This window comes from Falco punctatus (assembly GCF_963210335.1).
Source record: "Falco punctatus genome assembly, chromosome: 8".
Taxonomy (NCBI): domain Eukaryota; kingdom Metazoa; phylum Chordata; class Aves; order Falconiformes; family Falconidae; genus Falco; species Falco punctatus.
This window is the reverse complement of record NC_137588.1, coordinates 59,235,384-59,260,053: the sequence shown is the minus strand read 5'-3', so window position 1 is coordinate 59,260,053 and position 24,670 is coordinate 59,235,384. Positions and strand designations below refer to the sequence as shown.

Genomic DNA, 24,670 nt, shown 5'->3' with positions numbered 1-24,670 from the left:
TAGACAACTCAAGTTGCTCTTTATCGTGCTTTCTGACTTGGGTGGCTCAGTTTAACTTCAGAATCACTCTTATTTTTAAAGCCTTGGAGGAAAAAAAAATAGTTGTTTTTCCTTCATAATTCTAAAGAGTAGCTGTGTTTCTTGAAGTACTGAAGTACTTGTGAAATAGGTTTGGAACTGGTAAACGTACCTAAAGGTGGTTTTGGGTCTTCTGTGCCTATGCACCCAGGAATGGCAGCTTCTGAGGAGGGTGCTCTGCTTGATGTGCTGTGTTTGAAGGTGCTGGTGGGTGTTAGATTGAGAGGGTGAATCAAAACAAAATCCTCAGCGAGTAGGTGCAGGCAGGGTCTGAAACACAGGGCAGCAGAAATGCTGAAAGGAGTTTTTCTGCTGGAGCTGGTGCTTGATAAAGGGAGTTGCTGAGGATGCAGCAGTGCTGGGTGTGATTGAGCCTTTCTCCGCTGGGCTAACGGAATTACGGCAGCGTGAGGCTGTGACCTGTGCAGTGTGCCAAGTGTCTGGATGGAGGCTGACCCCTGGGCCTGAGGAGAGCCTTGCAAGGTGCTCGCTGCTGGTGGATGTGCATTTCCATGGTTCCTCTCTTGCTCTTTCTTTACTCCTTCCTCAAAAGAAGTGGTCTGCTTTAGGCTGTGGTTACTCTCTCCATCTATAACTGTTCCACAGTTACTGCTACTATTACCTCATGGTTTCAAAAAGTTGTGGGTTCTTTGTGGTTTGTGTGGTTTTTGTTCCTCCCCCCCCCCCCCCCCCCCCAGTGTTGCTGAACAAGGATGTAACCTCATTTGCAGAAAAGACCTGTCCATTTCAAAAAGGTACATGTAAGTGTAACTCAGAAAAGTATGTAAAAAAACCCTAATCAATAAAAAGACATAAATCCATTCAGCTTTCTTGGTCTAATTAGCAAAACCAACTAGGCTGGCTGGCAGTGAACGGAGCGGGTCGGCCTGGGAATCAGCTTCGGCACGTGAGGAAGAGGAGGCGACAGCGTCCCGCCCCCGCGAGGCCATGAGTCACTTCCCCCTTCGATACAGGCCGTCCCCGCCCGCCGCCGCCCGGTAAGGTCGCCCTCGGACCCGACAGCTGCCCCTGGCGCTGCCCGGGACCCTGCCGGCCGCTGAGGTGAGCCCGGCCCGGGCTGCCGCTGCTCAGCCCTCCCTGTCAATCACCCTTGGCTCCGCCTTCCGGCGCGCCTGAATGGCTGCGCCGCTGCCCCGCCCCCTCTGCCCGTGCCTTTTAAACGCACCGAAGGCTGCCGCCGGAGAGCCGCCCTCCCCGCCCACGCCTCAGCTGCTGCCTTTGCGGTTTCGCGCCTTTCTATTGGCTCGGAGAGATGTCCCTCAGGGCTCGTGACGCTATACGCGACGTGACGTAGACCACCACCCAGGAAGCTCCGCCCACTTAGTCTCAACTCGGCTCTTGAGGGGAAAAACAATTTCAAGATGGCGGCGGCGCGGATAACAATGGGGAGTCGGGGGTTCGGGCCGGCCCGCGCTTGAGAGCGGCGGCCGCCAGGCCGCACCGCGCCGGGGGGGAGCGGAGCGGGCTCCTGCCGGGCCCCGGGGGTGGTGGGCAACGGCCGCCGGGCAGGGCTGAGGGAGGGGGGAGAGCGAAGCGGCACCGGCCTCGGGGGAGAAGGAGGAAGTGGGGCGGGGGGAGCGGAGCGGGCGCCGGGCCGGGCCGGGGGGAGGAACCGGGGAGGGGGAGAGCTCGGCGGGGAGCCCAGGTAAGGCCCGCGGGCGGGGGAGAAGCGGCGGAGGCCGGGGAAGGCCCGAGGGGGGGAGCCCCCGCCATGGCGGGGGCCGGCGTGAGGAGCCGGTGAACGGTCGGCGGCCGCCCCCCTCGTTCTCCGGTCCATGGTGCTGCCCCCCTGCCCCATGGCGGAGTTCGTGGTGCCGCGGCACAGCGCGGTGATGGAACGGCTCCGCCGGCGCATCGAGCTCTGCCGGCGGCACCACAGCGCCTGCGAGTCCCGCTACCAGGCCGTGTCCCCGGAGCGCCTGGAGCTGGAGCGCCAGCAAACCTTCGCTCTGCACCAGCGCTGCCTGCAGGCCAAGGCCAAGCGGGCCAGCAAGCACCGGCAGCCGCCCCCGGCGCCGCCGCCGCCCGCGCCCCCTCCGCCGGCCGCCGCCGTCGCGGGGAGCGCCGACAGGACCGGAGCCAACGGCCTGGACGCCGAGGCGGCGAGCGGCGAGCAGCACGGCCGCAGCAGCACGCTGATCGCGGTAAGCGGCGGGGCCCGGGGGGAGCCGGCGGCCGGCGCGGTTGTGCCCGGCTGGCACCGTGACCTCTCCGGAGCTGGCACCGGGTGGAGGGAGGGCTTGGGGCGGGGAGGGGGGCCGGGGTTGGCGTCGATTTGCGGAGCGCTCTTGCCTGCTCAGTTACAAATTCGCAGCTGATAAGGACTGTTTTATTTTCTCCCGTCGCCTTTGCGCGCTGGAAAAGTACATAAAAACTGCGGCCTGTGATGGTTACAGTCATTTAGAGCAGCGCTCCGTGAATTGTGTTTTTGGCTAATTCATCTAAAATGTCCCTGCAGAAACTGTCAGAAGCTAATGCTGTGGTGGCTTTGGATTTTTTGTTTGCTTGCTTATGTCTTTAATTTAGGCTGTAGGGGCTTAGTGGTGTTACTTGATAACGATATAATTATTACTGAGGGGGAATTTTTAAGACACATTAAGTGTCCATTAATTCTGGTACGTATTGGAAAGAATTTCAGTGGAAAGGCAGCTGCTTATTTGCCACTCACTCCAGTGGGTGTGAACACTATGGGAATCCCACTCCACCCATTAAAAACTGGCTTAGCTCAAAATCTTAATGTTTCTCTGGCTTCTCTAGCATTTCTGGTTGTTAGGGTATATTCATACAGTCCTGTTTGTATATCAAGATAGCTATTGCTTAACTTATTCTGGGCCCTTTAAATAACACTGCTGTGTACTAATGTGTCAGTAATGTAGGTTAGTAGGATAACCTCTTAAAGGCTGCCTGTCTTAATACCTTTCTTCCTTAAAACCAGGTCTTTCTAAATGGTGGCCTGCATGAAAATGATACAGTACTGTACTGTCTTTAAAAGGGGATCCTGGATTAACCTGAGACACTTCTAGGTTAGTGTGTAGATTAAATCATATTTTTAAGGTGGTCTGTGTGTTTGACCAGATCAGAAGGGAAGGAAGATGTGATTCTCTTCTTGGACTTCATTTAGTTACAGTTTTTAAAATAGAATAAAGTTAGAGCTTATTGTGCGGAGGGGTGTAACTGAACATGAAGTAAAACATTGAAATAGGGGGTGCATCAGTGTCATCTCTCGATGTAACTAGCACTAGGCAGTATGTGTGCAGTTTGTAGTATTTACGAGATGAACTGAAAATGTTATTCAGCTGAATTGTTTCTGTTCTTGCTAATACACATATAAGAATCTAGGGCTTGCAGACTTTTCAGAAGAGTAAGACAGTAGTGACACAGTTAGAGCACTTCAGATGGTTGTTAAAAAAGGGTACTTGAGGAAGAGAGGAAACCTTGTGCATTCCTGACAGTGATTCTGTAAAGCTTTCCAGGTAGCTGTTGTTCAGTAGACTGATCTTGAATGTAAACTTGGAGTCATTTTTGTTCTGAATCAACTTGTATTTTGTTATCCAAAGACTTGGTGGGATTTCTACTTATTTCCTGTCTGTGCTCTAAGGTCTTTTGCGTATAGGGCTCTATCCATTAATAATGCGTATTTTTGTTACACACAGAGCTCTTTAGCATGTCAAATCCTGTTGTTTAAACTGCCACCACAGGCCTTCATATTGATCTTCTAAAAGAAAGATGTCTTTAATTCATTGGTGGTGTTTCTTTTAAATTGCTTTGGATGTGGATTTGACCTAATTAGCATCCATTATAATGACGACTCTCAACAGCAGTGAGGTTCTGAAATACACTGCACATCTGGGGAAGCCCTTCTTGTACAGGAAGCTGCTGCCAGTGGCCAATTTACACAACAGAAGAGGGTTTTAAGTGTATGAATGACTCCTCCTCGTGCTGGCCTGCTGTTTCCTTCCTAGGATACATGACTGTAAGCTTAATTGCAGCTGCTGATTCATCACCTCGTTACTAGGGTATAAAGTTGGTTTGCTTAGTAATTCAAGTTTTGAAAAACAACAACAAACCTCTGCTGCTAAAATCTGAATTTCTTTGGTGTAAAAGGTACCTCTCTAGGCTGGTATTTTACCTCTAGCAATCGTGTAGCTGTTATCAAGAGCAGGCATGTGCCTTGTATGGGAAGGATGTGGGTTTGGTTTACAATATTCAATAATGTTTGGATGAACACCAAAATTACCTTGTTTTAAAATATCCTGGACACATTCCTTTCAAAAGAATGCTGTTAGATCAGAGAAACATGCATTGTATCAGCTACCACTGCTGTTACGATCCAGAGGTTTCCATGAACCTACATGTGAATCTTCTCTTGGAAACTGGTAGTTTGTGTTGAAAGTTAATGAAGCATTTATTTTGAAATGTATCTTTGAAAGAGAAAACAACTCATGTAAAGGTAAAAGGTTTATGATTTAGCATTCAAGGGCTTGTAGTAGAAGGATGTGAATCTACACTGCCACAAGTGTGGACAGTGGACAATGTGAGCACTCCCAGATGCTATACTTAAGAGCATCTTCTGCAAATTCAGAATTACAGGGAACAGGATAGCACCGCTGCTTCCTCCTTAATGTCTTGTATGACTTTTCACGTGGCCAAAATCAGATTTTCTCTTCTGTTAGTCTTTTTTCTATGTTAGATCCTGAAGTAGATCCTGAAGTTGGGTGGGTCTTGCTTACAAGCAGAAGTAAAGGGTACCTTCTTCCTTTGTTTTCTTGCTAAGCAGCTTTAAAATTTGAGCCACAGAAACCAAAAGAATACGGTATTGGTACAGAAATACCTTGGATGATTTGTGCACCATGTAGGCCTGTCCTTCATTTCAGGAAAAAGATGAAAAACATTAGCTTGCTTTCTTTTTAAATTTTGAGACCGTAATCTAATGGGAGATTCAAGTGTTGACATTTACTTCGCATTTCTGTTGTTTAAGATGACATTATTAAGACTACATTCGAACTGGAAGATGCTTTATGTTTGGATAATGTATTGTCTGTTGTGTTAATCTTCGATTTTTGAGAAACAGGGAAGTTGGGAAGATACAAGACTTGGTCACTAGAACATTTTTTCCTCTTTGACAGGTTTTGTTTTGAGAAAGTTCGTTTTGATAATGCTGTTTAAATTCTTTGCAGTAGAAATGTTGGCTCCCTTGTATTTCTCTGACAGACCATAATGTAGTGTATCACTGAGCTGAACAGAAAGCGTTTCATTGACATGTGAATGAGGAGAATGGCAAGATCTGGATTTTCATCTCCACTCCTTGTTTTATGATGTGGTTTCTTGGAAGGAGACCTGCTCCCTGTTTCTTACTGGTTGGTTGAATGTCATTAACCCCCTCCCCAGACCAGTTGTTGTGTAGATGGCTTGCTTTGTCTAGGACTGCCTCAAAACCACAAACAACATTTCTGGAATGGGCAGAGAAGGTCTAGTCAGTGGCCTGTCTTGGTAATGCTTTGTATTAAAGCTGAAAAACAGACCAGCATTTATTTGGTAGTGATAGAAGTTTTTACATTAATAATAGGAAAATTCTGATTTAAAGAAAAGCACCAAGGAAAAAGTTTAAAAAGAAATTTAAGTGTAAGGAGGGCAACGTAATGTTTATTGGTTGAAAAGACCTAAAGAAAACGTAAAGGTAATAGATTGCCTGGATTGTACTGACAAGCATTAATAGCATTCCACTAATGAAGCTCTGGCTGGTACACTTAACAATTCAGAAGACCTAATTTTTAAAGTGTAAGCTGTGGTATAAGGGTGTTAAATTGTGAAATTATGTTTTACCACAAAAATAGCAAATTATTTCCACATTATTTATACATAACCAGTATGTGCACTGTAGTCTTGCCACCATTGTTTTTGCTGACAAGTCTGATAGTTTGTTGCTCAACAACTCCAACAGGTTTTTCTTTGTCTCCTTTTAATTCTATGTGATGTATTGTTGTATGTTTGAAACATTTCCCTTACTAGATTAGTTAGATATGCTGTGATGCTTCCTAAATTGTAAGGATCTGGGAGTGACTGATCTGCTGCTGCTGTTTAAGTTCAAGTGAGGTGGAGGATCCGGCGTTGCAGCTGAAGGCACAGAAGGTTTTTTTTTGATTCAGCAGAACAATTTCTGTAGCCGAAGCTGCCCCCTGTGACTAATGCAGGCTTAGGATATTTATAGACATGCATATCCACAGCCCTTCTTCACTCCAGCAGGCAGCCACCCAAATACAAAAGTCTTCTGGAATGAAAGTAAAAGTCAAAATTAAAATTAGTCCAGCAGTTTGGTTCTGACAACGCAGTGGAATGCAGGAACACATTGGGTAATAAAATGCTTTCCTTGCAGGGGAGTGCAACTTTGGAAGCTGTGGGTAGATGCATAGTAATGGGGAGTTCTTACTATGTTGTGTAGTCAAAATGTTAGGTTTTCTGTCAAAAAATCATGTGCTACAATTTCTGATACTTGCATTGTTGTTCCAGCTTAAAAGGTCTTCATCTTTGTTGCTTCTGTCCTTGGCAAGGCAGGAGAGGAGAATCTGTACTTACTGTATGCTCTGGTTCATGGGAGCTTATATGTGCTGCAATATTACCACTTCCATGGCAGAAAAACAGATATATTCTGTTTTGGTTTTCCGTTCTAGGTGAGAATGCTGGTATCTAGCTAGGAGGCATGTTGGAACTAGATTTTTATTATGTTTCATAACTTAAGACACAATTCTGAGACTGAAATGATAAACTTACTCCAAATAAAATAAAAAAATGTAAAGCTCTGTTGAATCCTGTAAGAATATTTTAATCTCTGTAACAGATGCTTTAAAAGACTAAACAAGAACATTATATGGAGACTAAAAGGCACAGTTTAAGAACCAGATTTTTTTTAAGTTTAATTTCTACCATATTCACTAGGTATTTTTTCAGAAAAAAATGCAACTTGCATACGGTTTCTGTTTTTTAATGTATGTATAATTAATGTCTCCAGTTACAAGACTCATAAGTATAAGAGATTACTGGATTTTGACAAAAGTAGTTTAGTTGGCTGTCCTCAGTTTAAAATTTCTACATTGTGAATGATTTCTTGCTTTCAAGCAGACAATATGAACTAAACTTTTGTGCTTGTTAAGTTCAAATGCACTGAAATGTCATTGGTTTCAGATTATTATCTAAAACTAGTTTCAGGTATTGAGTGTTTCACACTGATGTTTTGCTTTCTGGAATAATCTTTTTCTCTTAAAAAAAACCAAAATCCCAACAAACCAGGCCCCAAAAACACAACATAAAAGAGCAACAAAAAAACCAGAACGACTTTGTTCCACTATTTTGACCAGTGACTCGTGCCTCTCTCCCACCGAGGCAGTAAGAGAGCACTGCACTGGGCTCTGAAGTTGTGAACTCTGTCAGTGCTAACAGCAAAGCTGTATATAAAGCTTTAAGGCTTTTCAAATTCCTTTTTGTTGGGCTTCCGTGGTAGTTAGTGGACAGCTTTTATGAAGTCTGCCAACTCACCCCTGCAATAAGACCACAATATGGCTGAGCATCATTGTGGTGTAACTGGTGGGTTTAAGACAGAGATTGAATATAATTTATTAAAATTGTTTGTGTGCTGCCTGTTTTCTGATGGAAGCCTCGTTATTTGGCTCGGCATGCATCCACCTCTGCCATTGTGGTCCGGTCGTAGTCAAGTGTAGTGTGTATGTCCTGTGAACTACATGGTCAGAGGCTGCTTGTGTTGGACAGACTCTTTTGTTGTGATGGATGACACCTGGGTTTTATCAGTTTTTGTTCCTCACATGAGGAATCCACAGTTATGGCCTGGCTTGCATGTGTGCTCCTGCTAAGTAAGTGTATTTATTATTGTGTTGAGGACTGTCTGTTTTGCTCATGTGAATAAAATGCAGCTCTGATGATAGATGTGGAGGAGTGTCTCTTTGAGAAATGGTATGTCCCGTCTTGGGCTGAAGGACTGAGGCCTGCTTACGTCCCTTTCTTTGCACTGTTCCTGTATTGTTTTAAATACTTTAGCTAAATGCTTTTGGAGGTTTAATACTTTTAGGCCTAAATAGCAGAGGTCTTGGAGGTTCGTCTTTTGTTAGGAAGCTGAGTAGGCTGAGAAAATGTGGGAATACATTTCTGTATCCTATCTTGTGACAGTGGAAAGGATTGTCTTGTGTTATAAATAAAATTGATTGATTCTGCTGAGGAAACCATAGTCGGCATACCAGAGGGCCACTGTGCCTTACAGAATGATAGCGGACAATAAAATTAAAGCTAAAGGGATTTTCTTGGTGAGTAGTGAGTTATGCTTTACTTTGTCATGTTTAGTGGTGGAGATTTTTTTTAGTTTTGGCAGAGGAGAACAGGTTTTTCTTGCCCTGAGAACTTTGTTGGAACAGCTTGATATGTAGATAGCTTGCAGTCTGACTTGTATCTCACATGCTTTGTGTTATCCCCTGCGCCCTCCCCCCTGCCCCCCCCCGCCCCCCCAATAATTACTTGGATAGACATAGACAAGTTGGGGGAGAACTGAATCTAATATTTCTTTCTCCGTTAGGAAACCAAGAACTGAGATAGTATGTAAGAAATGCATATAAGAAAGGAATTTCACAAGAGAAAGTTGCATTATTTGCAGAGTACTTACATGAATGTATTTGGTGTGAGAATTTCAGGTTCTGTTACTCAAAATTAAACACAAGTAAATAGAAGGTATCAGGATATATTTCTAATGGCAGAGGAGAAAGAACCTGTAACTTCTGTCTTCCACAAATTTCTATAGCATTGTCTTGTTTAGAGAGGAAAGGAGGTAGAAAATGGAACACTGTTACTAGGTTAATTTTAAGCCGGTTAGCTGGCTGTATTGTAGGTACTAACTATAGTAGCGTAAATATCAGTATAGACATACTGCCATAATATCCAAGTACGCTTTTGACTTTTTAATGTTAAAACTGAGCTAGGATGCAAGTGCAGTTGGTAAATAGCTTCTAAAACTCAGAAGTTAAGTGTCCTGGTCATGAACTGAGCTCAATCTTTTCTGATACAATAGAAGATAAGCAGATTTTCTTCCTATCTACGTGTCTATTGGCTGTCATGTACAGGTAGGATATCTTTCAAATAATTTTAGGTTTAGCTGAGCTGAAGCAAGGCTGGAAGCAGTCACTCCCAAATTTTACTTCATTAGTGAAGTCATTAAAGTTATTTTTCATCCAGTCTCCTTTTTCTGGACAAAGGAATATAGTTCTAGATGAAAGAAGGATTTTGTCTAGAGCAACTGAAGTCAAGATGTCACCAAGAATCAGATATCTGAGCATTATGGCTGTTAAAACCCATATAGATATGAAAGCTCCTATGTATTCTTTCTGACAGAAAGAGCCTGTGATGGATATTAGGGCTCTGTATCTATTTCTGGACTAGCATAACTGTAGTTTATAGGCATGGATGATTTAATCTTAGACTGGTTAGCTACATATATTGCAAACAGTGTAGTACAGTAGCAAAGACCTTGGGACAGATTGACTTCTAGGATATTTGTCTAGCAACCCAGGTGGGGTTTGCAGCCTGGAAAAGGCTGTGTGCAGTTATAGCTCTAATGCTACCAAAATCCTAGCTGTCTTGAGTTGTCTATATGAATTATAATTATGGCAGTGACCCCAGTGGGCATATATTCTGTTTTAATATAGAAATTTGCTTCAACTATGAGAAAAATATGTTCAGTGTACAAAACTAAGTTGTTACTTGTATGTCAGTTTTCAGGGAGTGTGTTTTTCCCTAATGATTTAGAATTAAGGAGGATCCATTCCTAAACTTTGAGTGATTGACTCATCATATGACCTTGGGCAAGTTAGTCATCCACCTTGAGCTTTGGTTTTCCCAGTTGGAGTATTAAGTAAACAATGAGAAACTTGCTGAAAGACAAATGTTGTGATTGAGTTGAGGCTTCCTTGCTTTCTGTTGTTTTGCCTTTTTACAAAGAAGTAGATATCCATTATTCTTTCAAGCCAGTATTTGAAATATTCAGTCTAGATCTGCTACTCCAAGCTTAGACCTACAGCCTCCTCTCCAAATGTATACCTCACCTCATCCTATGAGGGCTTCTGTTGATGTCGCTACTCTGCTGCAACTTCCATGAACCACGTAGAAGGTCACAGTCTCCTGGGAAGCTGTAGTCTGTCCCTCAGATAAAAGGATTTTGCTGCTACCTACGCAAGTGTTAAACAAGTAGTGTGTGTGGTTGGTTTTTTTCTGAAGATCAGCTAACTGTAGACTGTTAAAAAAAAATTACACCAATTAACTGTGAACCGGTCCTTCTGTCCTTAAATCAAAGAATGCTGTTGCCCAGGCAAGTGCTGCAAAATTCTTCTCATAATTTATGCTGGCTCTACATACAACCTCTTGCTCAAGTGCTGAGATCTTGAGGTTTCCCCTGTTTGTTCTTTGATGAGACAGTTTTCCCCAAGGGTTAGTGGACTCTGTTGTGGAGACTGGAAGTAATATTAAAATAAGCATACTTGTCTTGAAGTTTGTTTAGATGGCTGCTTTTCTGCCATCTGAAAGGACTGTCATTCAGTGAACCACACTTCTGAGGGGTGGCTTTTTGTGGGGATTCTCCTCGTGTGTCCTGCTGAGATGTACAAAGGCATCATCTCGTACAGGTCAGGGGAGCTGATGGGAGCTTTCCCTCTTCAAGCAGACTACTCTGTTCAAACAGTGTCTCTGCCCTACAGGTTTGTCTGCATTGGTGTAGCTTTCCAGCACAAGCAAAGCACAACTTCTTTTACAGAATGCACCTGAGGGAAGGAAAAGCTTATAGTCATCTTTGATGTGTGCATGAATTCTGTTTTCAGATGTTTTTGAGGTCAATGGAAAGAACTTTTGTATTTGAAAGAATGCTGCCAGGAAAGAGAAGTTGAACAAAGGCTCTCAAGCTCTGGTTTTAAAACCGTTGCTGTACCCTCTGGTTGCTTCTAGGTGGCACTACAAGTAAAATAATATGTGCATTCACTAGCTATGAGAAGCCAACTGTTGAGCTGGTTGGGGCTCTGGTGATCATAGTGCAAAGAGGAGCAGCTGGCAAGTGCTCCAGGAGAAAGGAGAAAAGGAACAAACTTACTCTGCTGTGATGGAATTGACTGAACTCTGAATTGCATTTTACATAAGTGTGAAACAGGGGTCGCTTAGTGGAAAAACTTAGCGAAAAACCAAAGAGATAATTGTGCACAAAATTTACATGTATATATAGTTCTTCTCTAAAAACTATAATCACAAGGGAAGTGGTTCTCGTTTTCTTTAAATATTTAAATGTGAGACTGCTTTCTAAAGCAATCTTATAGAACAACTATGCCATGTTACACGGGCCAAAAAAAATACAGGGCTTTGTTCTCATCTAAAATTTGAATCATAACATTCTTTGAATATTTTTTTTTTATTTTGAGTAGGAAACATCATAATATATTCCAGTTCCCAGCTATTTCTCAACTTCTTGTTGTTGTGAAAGTATATGGCAGGTTTTGGTTTTGTTTGAAGGAGGGGGCTCTGATAGTACGTAATTTTGGAAGTTTACCCAAAGAGATGGTAATCTCATGTGTTGACTTGTAAAACAAATATTATCAGAGCAAAGATTGAACCTTTTTTTCCTAAAATGTTTTATGCAGAGCTAGACAATGTTTTGGTAAGAAGTAAAATTCCTGATCTATGAAAAGTAAAACTAAATAACTAAAACCTTCCTTTTCTTTCAGCAGCTCCATGAGACTGTGAAAAGAAAGCTTGATAGTGCTGCTTCCCCTCAGAACGGAGACCAGCAGAATGGCTATGGTGATGTGTTTTCTGTGTCCAAGAAACTACGTCGTGATGATGGTCTTGGTGGAGTGAGTGGTTCGTCCAATGGAATGCCCCCTGTGTCTCCGCTCCATCATCTTGACAAGAAATCTGGCAGTGGAGATACTTTACAACTTAATGGAAAACATTCAATGGGGTTAGATGGCATCAGCAAGAAGTGTCTTCCAGATTCCAGCCTGCACATGAATGGAGGTGGTGATGCTGATGACTCATTTCCTCTGAGTTTGAACAAAGAACTGAAGCAGGAGCCCGTAGATGATCTTCCGTGTATGATTGCTGGAGCAGGGGGATCTATATCTCAGAATAACTTGATGCCTGATCTTAATCTTAATGAGCAAGAATGGAAAGAACTTATTGAGGAGCTTAATAGATCAGTGCCTGATGAAGACATGAAGGATCTCTTTAACGAAGACTTTGAAGAGAAAAAAGATGTAGATTCTTCAAATTCAGCTGCACAGACTCCATTGCCACAAGATATTAACATAAAGACTGAGTTTTCCCCAGCACCCTTTGAACAAGAACAGATGGGATCTCCCCAGGTTAGATCTACTTCTTCAGGTCCGGCATTTATTGGTGCTGCTTCTGTACCTGTAAGTGCTGCTTCTCCAGCAGTTGGTAGTTCTCAGGCTATGTTTCAGCCTTCCAGTCAGTCAATGACTGAAAATCCTAATCAGCCCATGATGCAGGCATCAAACCACTCTCAGAACGTCCAGAGGCCTCTCCCCAGTGTGTTGTTACCTGGGAAGGGTGCAGGAAGTGCCAAAGAAATGTCTTCTGCTCATCAACTTCAGCAGATTGCTGCGAAGCAGAAGAGAGACCAGATGTTGCAGAACCAGCAACAAGCTTCACAAGTCCACCAAACAAATCAGATGTCTACGTGGCAACAGTCTGGGCCTTCTCATAGTCCACTGGCTGGCCCATATACCATGGAAAATCCCACCAGCCCATCAGTTTACCAGCCAGACTTCAACAATCAGAAACTCATGATGCCTAACATGGGAAATAAAAGCTCACCGAGAGCTGGAGGCAATTACCATGTGAACATTTTGGGTCATCAGCAAAACAGTTTGAACCAGAACCCTGTGAATAGTCAAGGCTCTATGCTAGACTATGGGAACACCAAACCTCTTTCACATTACAAAGCAGAATGTGAACAGGGGGTTACAGTACCTGGTCAAAACAAGACTCCCATGTTGGCATACATACAACAGCGCCAGCAGCCACCGCTGTCTCATGTGAGTGATGACCAAAATGGGATGATCCTGTTGAAACCCAAGTCTGGAAACATCGCCTACCGGCTACCGCACAGTCAGGTGAATGTTCTGTTTTTTGTTACTTTTGTTTAGCAGCAGATTCAAGGTTTTGCAGGAAGGTGCTGGATAGGTAAGCCTGGAGTACAATTTACTTGGTATTGTTTAAAAGTAGTTGCCACATGATTTTAAAGAAGAAAATGCTCTTATGCAATAAGCTGAGACAGGAATCAAGAACTCTGTTTTCCACTGGGGGCAGTTTTCAATACTTGGTTCTAGGTCATGTGGTAATGTGTGTTTTCCAGCTTAATATACTTTGTGGGCACTAGATTATGTCACACTTCATAGAAGCTTCTGCTTACAAAGATAAATAGATGCTTTGTAAACTTTTGCCTAAAATAACTCATATAAAACTGTAGTGTTAAACAGTGTTCTCAAAGAAGCTTTGATTTCTTTACCTTGTTTTTAGTCCCTGCTTGTGTCAGAATTGGCTTACTATAAAAAGACGTGCCTTTGGTTGCTGCTTTTTTGAAGAGAGATGGGAGTAGGGGCTGCATTCCTGATGTCTTGAGTGTTCCTTGGGCCTTTTCAGATCTAAGAATTTGTTATTGGTTAAGCCTCTGGGGATTGGGGAAGCATGAGATTGGAGAGAAATATATCTTTAAGAATGAATAATAGTAGTATTTGTCTGCTTGAAGCAATATGCCTTAGGGTTTCCTGTAAAGGAAAATTCCAGATGGTGCTGCTTTGCCTTATATATAACTGATACTACAGGTATGCTGCAGGTGAAAATGTATGTACTGGATGGAGGTATAGACTTGTTGGGATTCTATAACATGTGCCCGTGATGCACATATTAGAGGGCTTGTTGTAAAAAAAAAAGGTCTTTGTATAAGGATTAAAGCCCTTGTAGCAAAAGTTGCTGGAGATCCAACTCTAGTTGTATGTTCTCTCAACAAAACAAAAAAAGCTCTGATCAGTCCGTCATAAAGACCACACTGATGTCCAAATAAAAATCTGAGATGAATGTGCGCTTCGTAAGGCACAAAAAAATTTTAATCTGTTACTTCTGCCAGTTTTTAAAGAAACTAACAACATTTTGAAGGAAGAAGGAGAAAGGATAGAGATGATTGTGTATGTCACATCTCCCCCTCACTGAAAAACAAGAGGGTGACCTTGCATCTGCACTGTCACACTTGCACTAAATTAACAGAAATAATGATGACACTTGTGGAGAATTTCTTAAAAGCTTGCATGTAGAACCACTTAGCACAGCATTACCTATATTTGGCTCATGATTTCTTATGGAACGGCAGAGAATGAGAACCAGCAGCAGAACACATTAGCTGAATTTGAAACTTGAAAGTAGTATTTGTTTGTGTAATTAGAAATGAGACTGAGCTGTGCTTAAAAATTATACAAATTGTCAAATTTCAAATAGATTTGTCTGTGCAAAGAGGACCCTATCACATCTGGAATGATGATCTTTCCATGTTAGTTTTGCTTATCACAGGTTCTGATATAAAAAAAAAAAAGCAGGCTTATGAAAAATAAGTAACAAAAGGCTAATCTGTAGTAGGACTTTCCTCTGTGGAATATGGAAATGGTTGGATTGCTGTAAGAATGAGAAGACCCATTTTGATCAGTCATAGCCTTCTTCCCCTTCACCTGCAAATAGTAAATACTCTGATACTGTAAAAAGCAACTTTAGGAGGTGTGGCGTGAACACTTGCTGAATTAAATGTTGACAGAAGAAGCAGGATTTAAATAAATGTTTTGTATAATGAAAATGTAAGGTGTAGTGTTTGAAAAGCTGCTACCAAAGTAAGCTGAAGCTGGTGTGTTTGAAGTGCCGTTTGTAACTGGTGCTGCTCCTCTGGCTGAGCAGAAGCACACAGAACTATACTCACCTGTTTGAGCTGGACTTTGGGAAGCACTTGGAGACTGAAGTTAAAGCCTCTATTCCTGAACGGTGTGGAGCTTCTGACCTTAACTCTGAACTGTCACTTCTGTGTCTGGCACTTTACAGATGGGGTTTTGTCTGTCTTTAATTAGCTGAACTGGAAACTGTATCACACTTTACCTTTTCTGTTAGAAGCTTCACAGGTAAAGAAACTGTTGCATAATGATGGCAAAATAAAAGGAACTGATCTAATTTTTATTAAATAGTGTAAACGCATGAATAAGGAACAATTGCCGATTTCTGTTTTTCTGAGTTGTGTTAGTGATTCCACCTCCCTCTGTAGACTTTGTTTATAAAGTCTCTCTTCCTTATCCTGTAAAATGATAAAAATAATACAAATCGTGGTCATCACCATCAAAGTGCTTTTGATGTAATGACAACATTTCTCAATTCTGGAGGGCTAGCCTCTTCCTGTAACTCATGTCACTTTTTGTATATTCTGCAGGATCAAAACCCTTCTCCTAATGTTCCTCGTGTTCCTGTTTCTGTTCCGGGCCCTGGCGTGGGTGCCCAGGCTCCAAACGTCTCCATGGCAGGTAACCACAGCAACTCACCTTATCTCAGCAATCAGCAGCAAGCAGCAGTGATGAAGCAACACCAAATGCTGATGGACCAGCAGAAGCAGAGAGAGCAGCAACAAAAGCACTTGCTTATGGAGCAACAGAAGCAGCAATTCCTAATGGAACAGAGACAGCAACATCTTCTGGCTGAGCAGGTGAGGGGCCAGCAGTCTTTTTCTTTGCACTGATTTGCTTTGGTGGATGAAACAGCATTTGAGATTTTATCGAACAGTTATCACATTACAAAATAGGGAATGGGAATGTAAACTACAAGGCACTTTGGTATCATAAGTATAATAGTGGTTTTGTGTTTCTATAAAAGCAACCCAAACATGTGGCACTTGATTGCTGAGACTTATTTTTCCTGTTGTTACAAGGCATTGTGGTGAATGAAAAGAATAGGTAGAATTGAGTAGTGTGAAAATACAAGACAATACCTACATGGGGAGAATGTATCATACCCACAATGGCGTAATTCTTTGTGGAAGAAGAAAGGCAAATGGAATCAGAGCAAAAATAAAAGATAAAGTTGGGTTACCATTGATGTGTTCTGTTACAGCTTTAAAAATCTGGAAGCAATGAGAAAGGGACTCTCTAAGCTCATTGTGCCTTCTGCCTTTCTTCCTTGTGATATCCACACCAGTTCATGTTTCGAATCTTAAAACATCTTTCACTTTGTTATTTGGGGAAAAATCTGCATCTCACTTGCATCTTATCTTGCCAAAAGAATTTAACTGCTATCCATCAGACTGCAGAAAGCTGCTTTAGCCTCTTGCAGGGAAACAGGCTCCTTGTGTGAACCTTCATAACCTTTAAACCCTGCAACTCTAAAGCTGTCTTTACATTTGGTATTCTTAATTTTTTTGTTTTTTTCTTTTTTTGTTTTGTTTTCTTTTTCCTTTTTCTGAGCTGGATTCTGGAGCTTTTGGTTTCTCTCAGAACTATGGCATCTCTTCTTGGCTTCTGTGGTCAGCCTCTTTCAGGTTTGACTGGTCCTACAAGCAGCAGGTCCTTTCTGTCAAGCAGCCTGCCCTCTTCATTCCTCTGCATGTCTCAACAAATTCTTAGTTGTAGACATTTCAAAAGGATGGTAGTAACATGTATCTGCCTATTAGTCTCTCCTTTAAAGACTTACTGCTTGTGTCTTTACCCCAGTACTCTTAGAAGGGAATTTCTGTCCCCTTCTGTGCTGCGTAACTTTTCAGATAAGTAGGTAGTTGTGCATTGTATCACAACTTAGTTATCTCAGAATTGCAGTCTGGCTGAAGATACCTGTGGAAGAAGAGCCAGAAATAATGTGCTTGGTATGTTTCATATTGTAAAAGCAGCCTGTTGGCTGTTTGCACTGCCAGGATCTCTGAACGCACTATTGGTGCATGCATGTACATACACTCGACATTTCCCTCAAGGCTTTAAATTTCATAGTCCCCAAAAGTTTCTTAATAGAAAATATGCTCGTTTTATTTTTCAAATGATTTTATCATAAAGTGGTAGGGGTTGACTGCTCCTTTGGAGAGGCAAGGTTATTTTCAATCATTAGTAGGGTTTGTTTTGATTGATTGCTGCATTGTTCAGAAAATGGTGTTGAACCATGATTACAAAACTTGTATAGCTTCTGTTATAAACTTAGTTCTGCAGTTTTCCATAATCTAGGAAAACCTGTAGTATGTAAGAATTTGGGTTTGTGTTTATTTTTTCATTTTTGAAAACAAGGGCTAAAAAAAATCTACATATTCAGTATTTACTTTTCTGTGTAACATTGCTGATATTTATGACTTGTACTTCTATTTAATTCCTAAAGAGAGATCTAAACTAAGTTGATCTGGGGGTAAAGAGCAAAAAAGTATGTGTGAATTTTTTTATACACACTCACTTTTGCTCTTTTTGTACCTGTTAGTGTCTTCAGAGTATTGCTAAGGATGTCTGATTAAAGGACTAATATCCCTGATTTTCAGTTTTTTAAAGGCTTCAGACGTGCATTGCAGTAACTTCTGTTGTCCTGCTGTCTCTGAGTTCCTGGCCTTGTCACTTACCAGAATAAATTGTCTATGTTTGAACCTTGAGAGCAAAGGTCTGAAGTGACTTTAAGGTAGCAGAAACCCATTTGATTACCAGCTCTGCATAAAAGTATGCAGATAGTTTGTTTTATCCATGATAGTCACCCTTGGAAAAAGCTTGACTTGCTTTATAATTGTCTCGCATTGGAACTTCCTTAGGAGAAACAGCGGCAGCAGCAAGAGCAGCAACTGCAGCGGCATCTGACTCGACCACCTCCTCAATATCAGGATCAACCACAGAATCCATACCAGCAACAGGTTGGACAGTTCACAGGTAAGTAAACATGGCAATTGAAATAATGGCTGAAAAAATATCAGGAGCAGCAAATAAGGTGTCTTCAAACTTCCTGGACTGGATAGCTTTTAATTAATTTATTACAACATCTGTCCATTTCACTGCGCCTTAAAACTTTTAGACCTGTACTCTGATTCAGTTGCAAATTAACAGCTTCCCCTGTCCCAGGTATGTGGGACAACTTAAACTTGTGATCTTTAATATTGCTTTGGAAATGGATAAAAGTCTGAAGTACCTTCATTGTTCTGAAGGCCTTTTTATAATACCATTTCCCTTTACAGCTTGGAAATTCTCCTTAACTTCTTCATATATTAGGATTCTTTATTTCCTGATGCCTAACATCACTACTGCTTGCATCTATCACAGGCCCTCATTAAAGAAAAATAAGTGATGTATTATGTCTTTCATCTGCTAGGATGAATTTAAAATTCTCCAATATTCTTATCCCTGCTGTCCTTAGAAGGGAATGCAATTTGATTTCTCTTCATTACATGTTAGTGTCCTACATGTTTTTTTTGGTAGGTGAAGCAGCTTGGTATGTCTTTAGTGTTTTAATGCTGATAAATAAAAGATGTTGTAACCGTTAAGCTGAAATAGCTTCATGAATATGGAAGAACTAGAGAACAGTAAAAACTCATCTCCTTACCTGAAAAATCCTTACTTAACAGGGCATCAAGAAGCCGCTTGTCTTTTTTCGTAAACCTAGAGTACAAAAAAGTGCTTATTCCCTTCACATTGTATCCTTAGTCTCTTATGTTCTCACAGAAATAAATACTGAAGGGAAAATATGCAAACAGAAGTATGATACCCTCATTCTGACAGTGTTCGTGACTATGCAGTGTCTAGTAGAGCTATGACTGGGTTTTGTTACTTAACTGAAAAAACTTGATACCAATACAAAAGGATTGTGTGTTAACAGTGTGATCAGTAGCTTCCTTCAGATATTGCACTGAAACTTTTTTTTTCTCCTGCTACTTTTCTAAAGAAATACAGTAGTGTAGTAGTTAGAGTATGTTTTGCTATAGTGAGCATCAGTAGTATTAAACCAATTCTTTCCTTGTTATGATGATTGTAACTATTTTTTGCATCTTAATTCCTGGTATGTGTGCTACCTCTTCACTGTGGTGGTCTAGTAAGACTGTTCCCCCACGCGTCCAGCCCCTCCAACATTATTTTTTTTTAATGGTGTGCTTTGTTGATAATTAATTCAATATAGTTTGAATTATATTTGAGTTAAAAAATCAAATTAATAATAATGGAGAGCCAATATTCCTCAGTTATCTTAAAATACGAAAAAAAATCTGCAGCTTGCTTTTTGATTTGGAAGTAGAGAAAGTACTAGTGTAGGTAGGTTTCCCATGGTCGACTGTAAGAAGTAGAGGGGATTATATGCATTACACTTCAAAGTGCTTTTCTATTTTTTTTGCTTTAAGTAGGGGACTCTTCTACAGGAAGAAACTTTTTGCTGAGAAGACATATTTCTGCAAATAATCTTGCATGTTTATCAGAGTTGCATATTAACATAGCAAATATTTCATTGTGGAAATCCAAGATACTTGACCAAAAATTTCTGAAAACTATACAAAATAGAAGAAATTTCTGAAATTGGGAAAACACAGGACTAGAAACCCTACAGTTGTACCATAAAAGATATGCAGTGTATGCATGGAATAACTGACAATGTGTGTGTGCAGTAAGTGGTATTTTTTAACAGTCTAGCAAATTGTGCATGCACTTCAAAGTATGTGCGTACCTTTGTTCAAAGAAATATTGGATTCCTGCCTTTAAAGTCTAATTGTTTTTTTTTAACCAGTGATGCCAAACTCTTAGAAGTGGTATTCAGATCTTTTAGGACGTTGGCATATCTGTGTTTGAGATCAAGGTGGAGGTACTAACTGGAGCAACAACTGACACTTTAATTAAAATACTGCTGCCTGTGTGTTGGTTGCATAGGCTGGTCTATAAAAATGCAGCTGCACCTCCATTCTGGATTATAATGTTTACAAGCCTAGCTTGGCTCTGGTTGAACCAGGGTATTTAATGTACAAAATATCTATTTGTATTTCAGGGTCATCTTCAGCCATGCCTGGGGTCAGTAATTTAGGACAGTCCAGCTCCAGTAGTCCACGGATGTTTCCTCAGACCCAGAACATGATTCAGATGGGACCTGGACACGCTTCTGTTCCTCCACTCCAGTCAGGTTCCAGTCAGCAGGATCGGGGGGTGACTCAGTATGCCAATATGCAAAACATTCAGCGAGGGGGATTATACAACTTGGCGTCTGGTATGACACAGATGGTTCCCCAGCATGCAACTCAAAGTGCCAATGGACAGCCACCGATGCAGAGACAAGGCAGCTTGGGCCAGGGTGCTGCTGTTGCTGCTGGGTATGGGCAGAATACCTTAGCAAACTCCAGTATTTCTCAGCAGCACAATAAAGGTGCACTGAATCCAACCTTATCTAAGCCACAGATGGCAAGAGTACCAGCTGCTATGGGGGCTCAAAATCCATCCTGGCAACACCAAGGTATCCCTAATATTAACAACCAGACGCAAGCAAACAGTGGCTTAGGACCATTTACTGCCAGCTCCTCCTTCCACATGCAGCAAACTCACCTAAAGATGGCCAACCAACAGTTTGCCCAAGGAATGCCTCAGGTAAGCCTAAGCACCAGCAGACCGATGACCTCCATGAATGCTGCAGTCTCTGGGCAGATGTTGTCGTCATCTTTAGGCGCACAGCAGCGGACAAACCCACCGACGCCGCAGCAGGTACCCTCACAGCAAGTCTTGCCTGGCATGAACCAGACTGTTCCAGACCTGAACGCTTTCAACCAGAATCCAAATCAGCAAATGCCCAACAGAGGTAATCTGCACTGTAGTCAAGGGTACCCTGTGAGGACAACCAGTCAAGAGCTGCCTTTTGCCTACAGTGGCCAGTCGGGCAATAATGGACTTCAGAACTTAACTGGTGACACAGATCTGATAGACTCTTTGCTGAAAAACAGGACTTCAGAGGAGTGGATGAATGATTTGGATGAGTTGTTAGGAACTCATTAAAATGGGGCCCGGGGGTGGGGGATTCTACTTTTTTAATTATTTCATGAAATAGAAACAACACTTGGACCAAAAAACCTGTGGCATTGAGGAGACTTGCAGGCATTAGAGGTAAATGGTTGGGAAAGGGACTGGAACTGCTTCTCAATGGGTGTTGATACATGGTAATGGCACACCAAGCAGGTCTGCAGGAGTAGTGTGCTTTATCTTGGTGTCTCTATGGAGTCGCACACTTGAACAGGTCAAAAAATACTGTGCGTGTCCTAGCCAGCCTTTCAGAAATCTCACTTGCAGTGTTCTAAAATTAATTTTTTTTTAATTATTTAAAAATAAAACAGAATTCCACAAAAATAGTGCAGAAAGAAAGCAAATAGTTGCACAAATTGTGTTTAGGGCTTAGTCTCTTGCAGCTGTTACTTGCAATAATTATTTGTTCATAGCTGGAACCTGACTTTATTTGAGAAGAGGCTGTATGCACCTGAGTACGCTTGCAAAATGTTTTGAATTGTTTCTTTTCCCCATTGCTGAAGCATGTGCCTGTACTCTCAATAAGCAAATGATATTTCACAGTAAATATTTCTAGATGCTGGTAATAGATGAAAGAAAGTATTAAAACCTGGCCAGTTAGTCTAGGTAGTAGTCATCTTAATAGATTGTAGTCTTCTAAGCTGCAGTTTGCACTCTGTTGTAGAGAGGCACAGTTCTTGGCTTATACCTTGCTGTGTTTAAAGGGGGAATTTCTTACAGGAGAACTTTTAAACTATAGTAGGTTTAACATGAATTGTAAAGCCATTTACTTTGCACCTGTTTCTTCATAACTTATTTCCAAAGGTAGTTGTATTTAAATGAAGGCTTTGCTTCATGACAGCTCATCTAGTTTTCTTTGTTGTAAAAAGTAAAACTAACTTTTGAGATCAGTTCATTCCCCAAAGTTAGCAATGACACACTGAGCACAAGACTTTGTCACTTCAGGATAAAAATGAGAAAACAAGAATTTGGCTGAGAAGTGGAAAGTCCTTATCAGCAATAATAGCACAGGCAGCCGGGAGAATACTTACATCAGGGTTGCTCCAATATGGAAGTCTCCCCCTTTAAATACTTTTTTTTTTTTTTTTAAATATTGGGTTACAAGTTCGATAATCTTTCTATAGACTGGTGGATTTACTTCTTTAATATCCCTTGAAGCAGATGCTGGTTCCTCAGCTCAGCCCAAGGAGACCTCTTATCCATATGTTGAGGTCAGTCCCAGAAAGGACAAAAACCAGGATGGGAACAGTCAGTGTTCCAAAGTCTTTACTGTCTACCAAAAAAAAAAATCCCTTATCCACCAACAAACCACCTTGCCTTAACCTTTATTTTAAAATGAAAATAAAGTTGAAAGCTTTTTTTTTTAAATGCACAAATACCTCTTCCCTTTCTAAATCCACTTTTTTGGAAAACTTTAAACTTTCTAACGAAACCCAGCATTGTGATTTAAAAGCAATTTCCTTTAACTCAGACTGGCTTCTTCAGGAGTTTTCTGCACTGCAGAGATGAGCGAGAGAGGGTTTTTTTCCAGAGTGGGTGAAGGGAAGTGAAAGTTAACATTGATTTCAAAGAAGGAAAATATTTTACTGTATCTGCAGCTCCTTTATGAGACAATTTGCACTTTTTAAAACTGCTTTTTAACACTAATACTTTAACCCTTTCCAAATATGCATGGAACATTGTTTGTCCAGCACACTTACCTAGTGTGGATGAATTACGCTCTGTTGAACAGATTTGATACTGTATCATGTTGAACTGTTGGTGAAAGATATGCATTGATCAGTGGATCCCACCATTGAATAGTGGATAAAACTTCACTGAAGCAGATTTGATCCCTTGTAGAGCTTTTGAAAAAAAAACCATAAAGATTTATCTTTGGATGGGAAGAGGAAGGTGTTAGTGACTTTGGTTGTTGACACTTCTGATATTTTCTAGAATAAGTAGTTGAGATGCAAATAACCAATGCTAACTTTCCTTGTACTGGCAATCTAAGAAAAGAGCCAGTGAGTTTGGTTTACTAATAAGTTAAACCAAAAACTGGTCCAAGGTAAGTGTCATTAGAAAAGTATAGATATAAACTAGCTATGGCAGGGGGAGGAGTGTTGCTGTATTTTTATTTTTAAGGGTTAACTTTGCACCAGTGTGCCTTCCCTTCCTGTTGGGGGTGCTTGGGACCTCATAATTTCAAGTGACATCCTTCAGTGTCACTAGTTTTTTCTCCCCCGTACAAACACTTGAGAGAATAACAGGGTAGTAGGATTCAACTTTTCTTTCTTCCCTGTTTAGGTTGTGGTGAAATCTGCTACTTTTTGCAGTAGGTTTTGCACACGGGCTTTGTTCTGAGTAAATCAAAACACAATCCATCCAGTTGTGATTTCTTAATTGGAGGAAAAGATCATCTGCTGTTTGCATTATTACTACCAAAAAGGCAATCCAGATACGTGTCCAGGAAAAAGCAGATGTACTCTTTCCTCCACTGTTTCTGGAAGCTGAGGTGGATATTGCCCTGCTTGACCAGAGGGTTTGTTCAGGAAGGTATCTAGATTTGATGACAGGGCCTTCGCATGGTACTGTTGAAGTAAAATTAAGTGTGATTCTAGGCAAACTGGCTTATGATGCCCATTGGTCTTCATATGTGAACAGGATCCAAACAGCATTTAACTTGATAGAAGAAACAGCCCTCGCTTCTGATTTTGGTCCTTGTCCACGTGATGCAATCAGGCTGTTGAAAATATGGTATCCCTGTAACAAAGTTGAAACAGTTCAATGGAAATGAAAATACGGTTTAGGTGTACATAGGTGCATGGGTAGGGCTGGGCTTTGCCTTTGTGCCCTTTAACGTGTAGCTGTTTTATATGCACTTGGGCTTTCCATTTGCTGCAGCTTCAGAGCAATAAGATGTATCTCCCCTGAACTGTACCTGGCCAGCCGTCCATGGCTTTATTTATAAACTGCGGTTTTGGTTAGGTAGGAAAGGTGAGAGTGTCACTGTGCAACATCCACTGCCTTCCAAAAACCACGATTCAATTGAAAAGGGTGCTCAAAATTTTGTTATACACATTTCCTTTGTGTAAATAAATGTTTACAATTTTATATTAAAGATTTGAATAAGAGTTAGATCTTCTGACTGTATATTTTTTACTTTTTATAGATTTAAAAACTATAATTCTTTATATATGTGTTCGGGGGTATTATGGTAAGTTTTATGCTTGTAAATGGAGAACAGTTGAATTTGATGCTAACCTTTATGAATTTTTGTCATTGAAATGTATAAAGAGTCCATTAATCCCCTTATTCTTTTACTACAATTACTGGTGCACACCAAAAAGAAATCCTTCACTTCTGTTTTATCATTATAAAATAAATATTTTGCTAGTGTATTAAACATACATGGTGTGACTTTATACATTTGTGTGAGCTGAGAAGAGTTCAGCATTGCTGCTCTGGAGAGATGGTTCCCTTCATCCCAACGCACACTTTCAGTCAGCCTGTCGCTAAGGCTCAGGTTG

The 24,670-nt window shown here is 41.3% G+C and overlaps 1 protein-coding gene across 2 annotated transcripts; it reads left to right on the top strand.

Annotated features, from left to right (window-relative positions):
• The first annotated feature begins 1,265 nt into the window (after window positions 1-1,265).
• MAML1 (mastermind like transcriptional coactivator 1) lies at window positions 1,266-24,550 on the top strand. Of its 2 annotated transcripts, none has more exons than XM_080398421.1 (5): window positions 1,266-2,243; window positions 11,856-13,265; window positions 15,611-15,880; window positions 17,942-18,056; window positions 20,146-24,550. In XM_080398421.1, exons 1-5 carry the CDS (start codon window positions 1,875-1,877, stop codon window positions 21,135-21,137), a joined length of 3,156 nt encoding a protein of 1,051 aa, XP_080254547.1. In that variant the 5' UTR covers window positions 1,266-1,874; the 3' UTR covers window positions 21,138-24,550. The 2 variants fall into 2 exon arrangements, with proteins under 2 accessions (XP_080254547.1, XP_080254546.1); XM_080398420.1 differs by having other exon boundaries at window positions 11,853-13,265.
• The last annotated feature ends 120 nt before the right edge of the window (window positions 24,551-24,670 follow it).

Bases quoted from the DNA above. Each gene is read 5' to 3' on its own strand.
- MAML1 (XM_080398420.1), top strand. From the start codon at position 1,875: ATGGTGCTGCCCCCCTGCCCCATGGCGGAGTTCGTGGTGCCGCGGCAC. The intron at 13,266-15,610 runs GTGAATGTTCTG...TATATTCTGCAG, and splicing joins ACCGGCTACCGCACAGTCAG to GATCAAAACCCTTCTCCTAA. The intron at 18,057-20,145 runs GTAAGTAAACAT...TTTGTATTTCAG, and splicing joins ACAGGTTGGACAGTTCACAG to GGTCATCTTCAGCCATGCCT.